Source organism: Naegleria fowleri (assembly GCF_008403515.1).
Source record: "Naegleria fowleri strain ATCC 30894 chromosome Unknown tig59, whole genome shotgun sequence".
Classification (NCBI taxonomy): domain Eukaryota; phylum Heterolobosea; class Eutetramitea; order Acrasida; family Naegleriidae; genus Naegleria; species Naegleria fowleri.
Genome location: NW_025407991.1, coordinates 27,034 through 37,032, shown reverse-complemented (window position 1 = coordinate 37,032; position 9,999 = coordinate 27,034). Strand labels below are relative to the sequence as shown.

Here is a 9,999-nt window from a genome sequence, read left to right as displayed (position 1 = left end):
AATTTCAAATAAATGAAATCTTCATTGCAAGTGTGTTTACCTTCTAAGGGATGAATATGAAGAAGGGAAGAATCTGACAATGTTGCATGAAAAGTGGAATCTGAATTCTCCATGTCATGTTGTAATAAAATGTCATTCTGTGGTAATGATTGTTGTTGTGATAAATGAAGATATGATGATGGAATTCTCTTCAGTCGAATCAAAAAGAGAGGACTAATAGCATAATTATCGTCTTCTTTTCGAAGTAAATCATGAACTTGTGGGCAATAGGCAAAGTATGGAATAATTTGAGCACAATAAATGAAGGAATGTTCTTCTTGAGAAATGTTGAAATTCATGGAATTCTGTTTTGATCGATTAGAATGTTCATCATCATATTCATCACCACATTCATCATCATCATCGAAACACGTGTAACCAAATGTCAAACGTTTGTTTCTTTTTTGAGATTTCTTCTCATCATTGAATTCTTTCATTTGAGATTGATCCATATTCTTCTCATCATTGAATTCTTTCAAATATTTCTCATAATGAAATAAACATTCATGAATGACATTCAATCCCTTGACACTCACTAAATAATGATTTGAAATTTCACTCAAAATTTTGAATTTTTCTGAAAATTTCATCGTTGAATAATGAGAGAACGTGTGACATGAAGAATGTTTTTGAATAAATTCTTTCAAAAGAGGTGAATGTTTGGTGTCAATGATATTCTGAGTGGAGAGAAAGACTTGTTTACAACGTAACAAGGATTAAACGTTCATCGTTGAATGTCCCTGAACATCCATATATGGGAAATTGAAAAAGTTCAAAGAGAGTAAATGTTCAACATGTTGAATCCATCCCATATCAAAGAAGGTAATATTGTGTTCAAGAGAGGTACTGCTCTCAAGAAATTCAGAAGAGTGATGATTGGAAGAGGATTTCTGCAAACATTTAGCAGTCAGCTTGGCGAACTCAACTCCAACAACATCTACACCTCACACCTACACACCCATTAGACACACTATCGTCGGACAATTGAGTACCTATAATTTGTTTATTTTTCAATAAACCCATTCCTGTATTTTTTTTTTGATTTTTTTGAAAGGTTGTCATGTCAGGTGTCAAATTCAAGTCCATTGGACATCCAATCATCCCGGCTGATCACCAATCTCTTCTTCATTTTAAAAAATGCCCTTCTACTTTGGTTCACTCGATGCAAGATCCCCATCACTTCTCCCCAATGAAATTAAATTACAAAGCTCGAATGAATTTATCAGTGACAAGGCTCAATGGTTACGCACTTTGGATCGAATTCTTGACATTAGGTCCGAATTTAAAGAATATCTTTTACAAACGGATTCATCCTCTCTCCATCAATTATTGGAATGTCATGAATTGAAACATGGTCTTCCAGTGATTCATTCTCAGAATGACGTGATGAAATATTTATCATCCATTCCTTTTATTATGAAATTAAAAAAGAAAGATCCATCGAGTGATGGTTTTATGAATTTTGATGAACGATTTGAAGTGTTAAAAAAGATTACAAAAATGTTTCTAGTCACTCTGGAAGGATTACATGAAATTCATCGATATTTGAACAATACCAACGATAATTCTGAACAACAAGAATATTTTATTAATTCCTTATTTCACTTCCGTATTCGAAGTGTTACTCTATTTCCATATTTTCCAAATTTCACCTCGGACAATCAAGAGGAGTATCGTCACGGAATGTTACCATATCTCATTGTTTCATTGAAAAGTAGTCCAAAAGGAAATTGCGAATGATCCTAAAAAGGTCATTTTGGTGGTGGAGCATTGGGCCATTCCACCACGAAATGTCTCAAATCATAAAATCTATGCAAGTGGTGGTGGTACGAGTGGTGGTGACCATTTAAAGAGAATTCGATTGAGTTTGTTGAATACTCCGATTTATCCAATCACGGTGAGGGAATGGAATGAGAATTCGATTGAAGTGGAACCAGGATATCCTCATTACCATCAGGAAAAACATGGATCTGCCACCTTCAAGAGCACCTCTTTGATTGGACAATTATACGACATGATTATGAGTGAAATTCAAAACGAAACAAATTTTGCAACTCCTCATCCAGAAATAATCATCACCGCATTAGATGATCGTGATTATATTTATGTGTCATGTCTCTATGAAATTAAGAAGGCTCTTTCTTGCAAGGAGAATCCTCTCGATACATTCATGCATTTCCTTCTCACACGGTGGAATTTGATTCACAAAGGAAAACATACCATTCAATATGCGAGTGAATTTTTGAACATTTTTTGGAGAGTGTTGTGTTGGGTGGAATTATTTTCTTGTTGTTTCCATTATCATTCATCTAATGGTTCGAATGAAAATGATGTGAGTTGTAGTTCAACAATGAACACTGAAAGAATCACCATTCGAATCCATGTATTGAATTCTTGTTTGGAAGATTTGAGCCCACACGATCAAGAGACTCTTCTCAACGAGTTTATAAACTCTTCCACCACAACCTCCAATAAGGAAATTCGAGTCATGACCTTAATGGGAATTGATTCTGTTCCTTTGGAATGGGAGAGAAAGAGTTCAGTATTGGAAAGCGATCGATCCAAGACTCATATTTATGAAATCACTGACACCTCCTGCATGACATCACCCTCTACGATGGCATGGATTTTGGAACAAGTGATTGAATCCTCATTGAGAATGCAAGTCGAATTGGGTTTCCATTTGCATGATTTAATGAAAAAATATTTCATGATGATGGAGAAGAATCAAAGAGAAGATTATTACTACGAGTTCAATCTTTCTAAAGCTCTATTGAAGAAACTTTTAGAACAACAAGGATTTGAAAAGGAATTCCCAAAAACATTCTCTCACCTTTGCACCAAATAAAATCATGGAAAGTAAATGTCATTTCATTCAATGTCATTTCAATGTTTTTATACAATGATGATGATTTGTTCAGAATTCCTGTTTGAATTCATGTTTCCATCACACCAACTACCACCAATATTGTGCTGTACTACCACTAGCACTACCACCAACATTGTGCTGTACTACCACTATATTGATTCAAGTGAAGACGACTTGTAACCAATCTTTTGTTCTAACCAAACATGTCTTGCTACACTTGCTGATGGTCTTTTCTCATAATCCTTATCCAACATGATCATGACAAAATCAATAAGAGCTTGAATATTATAGGAAGAGGAGGAAGAGGAGGTGTCACCATGGTGTGAGACACTTGTATCACCACCACTTGTACCACTTGTCACAGGATTCGAGTTCTTGTCATGATTACCACCACTGTTATTGCCAACATTGCCACTATTACCAACATTACCACTATTACCAACATTGCCACACAAAGTTAGTGTTAATTTCTCTCTAATTTCTTTACCTCCATTACTCATGATTGAAATACGAACAGTCGTTTGGAAATCTCGTGTAATCATGATATAAAAAACACATCCCAATCCATAAATATCTGTTTTAGAGACATCTTTGACATCACCTGCAAATAATTCTGGTGATTGAAATAATTCTGTACCAACAATACTCGTTTTAGTGACTAGTGTTTCAACATCACCTTTGGAGAGACCAAAATCACTCAATACCACTTCATCTTCATTCCTTAAAAGGAAATTCTCTGGTTTGATGTCTCTGTGATAAACATCTCTTCCATGAATATATTCAATACATGATAACATTTGATCCATGAAATTGAGAATTCTATTAATTGGTAAATGAGATTTCAAATTCAACAAGTAGGATTGGAAATCACCCAATTCAAGGAAAGGCATTGTGAAACACCACTTGTCATAATTTCCTAATTTAGTTTCAAAGATTTCATAAACAGGTAGAATGTGTTTGTGATTGAGTTTGGACATTTGAATGAATTCTGCATTGTTACCTTCTTCTTTTGGAAGAATTTTCATGGCAAGAATCTTTTTATCTTCACTATTCAAATCACAAACTGTTTTGAAGTGATGAGATTATATGGTTGCATTTCATCAACAATTGAAGTGATGAGATCAACAATCCAATGCATCATCATAAAGTGATCATTTTAGAGTGGAATGATTTTCATGAATTGAAATTTGAAAAAAGGTTAAACAAGAGGTTTCAGAATTGATAAAATCTCAAAAATAATTTGTAACAAAAAATTTGTGATCTCTTACCTTTGAACACACTTCCAAATCCACCCTTTCCAATCTTTTTCAAAATTTCATAACGATCTACTAAAACATTCTTTTTAGCTTTCTTTTGTGGTGAATCCACTTGTGAAAGTTTTTGATTTTTCCTTTTCAATTCCAATTGATTGAACATTTTAATCACCACGAGTTGTTGTTGTTGAAGATCAAATGTTGAAGAATCCTTCTTGGAAATGGCACTACCACTCTGACCACCACTCTGACTACTACTATTACTACTATTACTATTACTATTACTACTATTACTACTACTATCGAGAGGAGTAATAAAGTACATGTTCACCAAATCTAAATTCACACAATTTTCAAAGAGTTTTGTAAAGAATTCTTCCAAGTTTGGAATGGAATTCTTAATCTTGGAAAAGAGTCTCTTACACACAAATTCACTCCACTCTGTCAATAAAGAATTCTTTGACGAATTGTTTTGTTTCAAAGAAGGAGGAGAGGAAAAGATGAGGAATAGTATTTCAATGAATTTTTGTAAATTCAGAGGATTTGAGAGGTTTTTTGGTGGTGACTGTTGACGTTCCATGTGAGTCGTTGAGTATTCGATCATATTTCTAAATATGGTAATTCTAGTTTCGGTTTCAAGAATACTCGAGAAGGATGCCAAACATAAACTCTCAATCAACAAGTTGCAATCGACTACAATGACAGTATTCAAATTATTAAATTGTTCCAACTTTTGTAAATATTGTAAGAATCCAAATATATCCTTCACTCGCTTTTTATGGAAAGGTCGAAACATTTCAATTTCTGAAACCAATGGATTAACAACAGCACACGATTTGTCTCCAAATTCTCCTCCATTCAATGTACAATTAATCATTGTCAATATTATTGAAATGATATTCTCTCTGGTGTTTGAATCTATTTTCATTGTTTGATTGAACAATTCAAAATTCTTTACAGTTGAACACCAATAAATAATCACATAATAGATTGAATAAATCTTCTTTCTCAATTCCAAGTTATTGGTATATAATTGATCAAATGATATTTTTGATTTTGATAATAAATCTGAATTGACATTTGACATTTCTTTCAAATACTTCTTACTTTCATTGGCCAATGACATGTCCAAATGATAGAGAGTAGGTCCAAATTGACATAATTGTTCAAAGAGAATGATAAGTGGTGTTGGAATATCAATTCCTTTTTCTTCTTTTTCAACACTCAACACATGGAGTAACATCATTTCGAATAATCTTGAAATTTGAGTTAAAAGAGTTAAATAATGTTTGTAAGATTGTTGAGAAGCATGAGTGGTGGTGGTGGTGGTGGTGGTGTTCATATGGGTCTCTACACCACCACTTTGAATACCACCACTCGTAGTAGCACTCGAATGGGTCTTTAAATTTTCTCGAATCATTGGGAAGAGAATTTTCAAAATGATGGAATCGATCATTTCATATCGATGGTTGTGTTGTAAGGATGTTTGTGGAGGAGAATTGAAACCACCACCACTAGTTGTAGTAGTAGTAGTAGTATTAGAGGAGTTATTATTACTACTATTACTATTACTACTTCCACTTCGATGAATCATTGGACTAGTAGTACCACTTTGAATACCACTAGGACTACCACCACTAGGACTAGTAGTAGTAGTAGTAGTTGGATTAGATGCATCTAATGTCGTCGTTGTCGTCATTGTTGTTAAATGATAGTGTGATGATAATTGAATAAAACATTTACATTTCAATACATTGGAATAAACATTAAATTTCTCAGTGAGTGTGATGGTTGTAATACTCTCAAAAAGACTTTTCAGGAAATTTGAGAAATGATGATGTGGTAACATGTCATGTAAAATATCAAACACACTCACAGTGAGACTTTTCATCAAATTTCCCTTAATGATGGCTATATTTGGAACATTTTTACCATCCAAATTGAAAATGGCTAATAATTTGGCAACGAGACTATGAAATTGTTCTTTGAATTCAGAAATTTCTTTCAAATGTTTTTCTTTTTTTGGATGGCACAAGGAATGATTTTTTCTTTTTTGAAAAGTGTCTCTTTTTGAGAAGAATCATGACCAGAGAGAAGGATTGAATGGCATGATAGAGAGATTTGTAGTGAGATTCAGGAATGGTTGCTGATGTGGTTGCTGATGTGGTGTTGGTGCTATTTAAAGGAGAACTTGTTGATGAGGATGAGGATCTTCCTCCAAGACTATTCCTTCGATGAGTACTACTACTATTAGTACTACTATTACTATTAGTACTAGTCCTAGTCGTAGTAATGGTACTATTACCATTACTATTACTACTTGCATTATTATTAGTGGTACTGATGGTACTGATGGTATTGGCACTACTGATGGTGGTGGTTGGAACATTCAATTCTTTCAAAATGGATTCAAGACTTGTAATGGATTCTTGAAATCGATCATTTAAATGTTTCAAAATGGATTGATAGACCTTTTCACTGATTGGAATTTTTGACACAATTTGTTCAAATAATTGTTCAGTCTTTGAAAAGTATTGTCCAATCAAATAAAAGAGAATTTCAAGAGTTTTGTTACGAATATCTTCATGTTCATCATAAAATTCTAAAATTGAAAATAATGATTTGAACAAGTTGTGAGCATGTAGAACACATTCCTTATAAGTAATTTTCTTTTTCACTTGTTCTAATAATTCCATCATGGATACATTTTTCAACATGAATTGTTTCCATAAAAATAGAATTTGTAACAAGTGTGAATGTGGAATGGAGGAAATGAAAAAGATGATACTCATTTTGATATTATTCTTTTCTGGTTTGCTCATTTTCAAATCTGGAATGACAGCAAGTACATTGGTTCGTGAAGTGATGATTCTATTGTTGTTGTTAAGGTTAATGTTATTGTTAATGTTGGAGAATGAATGATTCAATAAGGATGATGAGTCACCACTCGGACTACTCAAAGATGATTTCGTCTTGTAGAGTTCAATTAATTTCATCTTTTCAAAATTCATGAGTGAATCTTGATCTGTGAATTTGTAATATCCAATCAATACAGGTTGTTCCTCTAATTCATATTTTGATGACTTGTAATTCACATTATAGACATAAATGTATAAATAGAGATGATCAAAATTCTCCACATGTGAAGCATCAATGTGAAAAGGTTCAAAATATTTTGGATTGGTTTTTTTGCAAAAGACATAACTTGAATAATGGAAAGGACCATTCATGTCGTGTTCATGATTAATCTCTTCATCTTGTTGTTGTTGAGAAGAAGAAGAAGAAGAGAATGAAGAAGAAGAAGGATTGAAATGGTTATTGGGTGATGATGTGGTGCTAGTGAAAGAAGATTCAACATTAGATGAAAAACTACCTCCCAAATTTGAACCACTTGATGAATTCGAATGAAATGAATCAGTCTGACTGGTTATACTATTGGATCGTTTGTTCACGAACGAAGACGACGAACCAGGTCCTGTGTTTGTTCTATAAATGGGAATAAATTTACCTTCCTTCGTTTGTGGATTTTTCACTTCAAATAATCGCATCACAATGAGTGGATTTTTGGATTTCAAAATGGAACTTGAAAAAGTGGCTCGATCCAAACATGGATAAATGTCACATCGATTCTCTAGAAAGGAGTAATTCGTTTTGGCTTCATTCTTTGTGTTGATGGAGAACCAATTGATAGGTTTGGCTGTGAATAAACGTTGAAATTGTGGAACTTCTTTCATAATGACATCATAATCACCCTTATAGAATACAAAATTCACATTCAATTGATCCTTCAATGCCTTACATTCACTTCCAATCGAAGTGTAAGTATAGAGTGAGGTGGGTGCACTCTGGACCAAGGTTGAATCGTGATTTGAGGCCGCTGAAGGGAGTGTCGTGTTGGGGCTGGTGGTGGTGCTACTCGTATTGCCACTGCTACTACTACTCAGAGTGGCCACACTGAGATTCGAACCACTACCGCCAAAAGCGGAATGTCGGCTATCCAAATTTGAACTACCTGCCGTAGATGCAGAATTGGCGGTCAATGAGAGGAGTGTTGGATTCATTCCACCCAGCGCACTACCACAACTACTGTGAATGGAGCCTTTTCGAGAGAGTGAAGAGGAATCTTTGCCCGACAGTAAGGTTGCAAAGTCCATGACATCATTGGCATTGTCTAAATTGTCACTTGCAAAGGTGGAAGAGTTGTTATTACTACTAGTACTACTGGTCGTACTCAATGGATGGTCGTCCTCTAATAAATACGTGGGTTTAGCATTGAGCTTTCTTCCACTGTTTTGAGCGGCAATGACTGCATGTAACATGGTGAATTTCTAGAAATGGAAATATATAATGAATGTGGTGTTCATGTAAATGAATGGAGTTGAATGGATTCATTTCCAATCATTGAACACGGGATATGGACATGGCATTGTACAATATACATAATATATGAATAGTTAAATGATATGTAATAATATATGAAAAGTTAAATGATATGTAATAATATATGAAAAGTTAAATGAATGATATGGACATGATGAGAACTGGTACATATTCATCAATGACCTACCTTTTCATGACTCTTTTCATAAAATTCACAATATTTTGTTACAGAGTGTCCATTGGCTAATTCTTTGATACTTTCTGAATCGAATGGAATGGCACACACTGCCAATGGTCTTCTCAATGTGTCAATATCCAAATCATCCTTATTTGGAGAAATTGAATTACTACTACTTTGAATGGAGAGATTTTTAGAGGAAGCAAAAGTATTCAAAGAATTCTGATGTCCTAATTCATATTTTCTAAATGCTCTTCCAACCAAATACAAATCATCCTTCAATAAATTACTTCCAGTAATATCTCGAAATAATGAAATTCTATTTTTACCACTGTCACTTGAAATGACAATACTCTCACTAATAAAACGAGCTTCATTCAATGAATACATGGCAAAATGAATTTCAATACTTTCATCTCCAGTTGCAAATAAATGAAAATCAAAAACAACCATCAATTGATAGGTGTCATTAATGGAAAGTTGATTGTTGATAGAGGTGTGAGTCGTCGTCGTCGTTGTTTCATTCAATGAAGAAGAAGAGGAATTCGATGAGGAATTCAATGAAGAGGTGGGTGTGGATGACGATTGATCAACCACACTCTTTCCTGTACTACTACTACTACTAGTACTACTACTGCTGTTCGTAGTAGTCGTGTTATTTCCACCACCACCACCTGTTGCAGCTTGATTGACTTGTTCCAAACCCTTTTTGATGGTTGAAAAGACTTTATCTTTGAAGGATCCTTTTGATTTTTTGTCACTAATACTGTTAGTGCTATTATTACTGTTGTTGTTGTTGTTGTTGTTTGATGGATGGGTGGACTTTTGAGCTGAAGTTTTTCGTTTTTGTCGATTTTGATCATTCAAAGATAAACCACCAACTCCTCGAAGACCTTTATGTTGACTCAATAATTGTTCAATAAAAGCACCATCACTCACATAGACACTGGTTTCATTTTCTATATCACTGATACTATCAATCATGGATTGATATTCATTTGTATTGTTGTTATTATTAGTAGTGTTATTATTATAATTCATGTTATTGTTATTATTAGTGTTATTATTCATAGTGTGAGTATGTGCCATTTCTTTGAATAGTATTATTATTATTATTATTATTACTATTATTATTATTATATTACTTCTCCTTGACAACTAGTCACACGTGATGATTTTGTTATTCAGAAAATAATAATCAATGATGATGATGTCTTCGTGTGATGAGATGTTGAGCACTGCTGTCAATTGATTTGTGAAATGTTGACAACTCTGTTTGA

General features: G+C 33.8%; 4 protein-coding genes across 4 annotated transcripts in view; 1 reads left to right on the top strand and 3 right to left on the bottom strand.

Moving 5' to 3' along the window:
• Positions 1-629, bottom strand: part of FDP41_008071 (uncharacterized protein) — a gene marked incomplete at both ends in the record, with an annotated part of 3,025 nt that extends 2,396 nt beyond the window's left edge. The window contains one exon of the mRNA XM_044711885.1: positions 41-629. Coding sequence (XP_044558357.1) covers positions 41-629 — 589 coding nt within the window. The remainder of the gene's footprint in view (positions 1-40) is intronic.
• A 547-nt stretch (positions 630-1,176) lies between these two features.
• Positions 1,177-2,887, top strand: FDP41_008070 (uncharacterized protein; the record flags this gene model as incomplete). The annotated part of the gene is made up of 2 exons (XM_044711884.1): positions 1,177-1,714; positions 1,758-2,887. The coding sequence occupies 2 exons, from the start codon at positions 1,177-1,179 to the stop codon at positions 2,885-2,887; spliced, it is 1,668 nt and encodes a 555-aa protein (XP_044558356.1).
• Positions 2,888-3,057: 170 nt separating this feature from the next.
• FDP41_008069 (uncharacterized protein) lies at positions 3,058-5,860 on the bottom strand (the record flags this gene model as incomplete). The annotated part of the gene is made up of 2 exons (XM_044711882.1): positions 3,058-3,971; positions 4,177-5,860. 2 exons carry the CDS (start codon positions 5,858-5,860, stop codon positions 3,058-3,060), a joined length of 2,598 nt encoding a protein of 865 aa, XP_044558355.1.
• Positions 5,861-6,152: 292 nt separating this feature from the next.
• FDP41_008068 (uncharacterized protein) lies at positions 6,153-9,808 on the bottom strand (the record flags this gene model as incomplete). Its single annotated transcript, XM_044711881.1, has 2 exons — positions 6,153-8,489; positions 8,729-9,808. The coding sequence occupies 2 exons, from the start codon at positions 9,806-9,808 to the stop codon at positions 6,153-6,155; spliced, it is 3,417 nt and encodes a 1,138-aa protein (XP_044558354.1).
• Between the last annotated feature and the right edge of the window lie 191 nt (positions 9,809-9,999).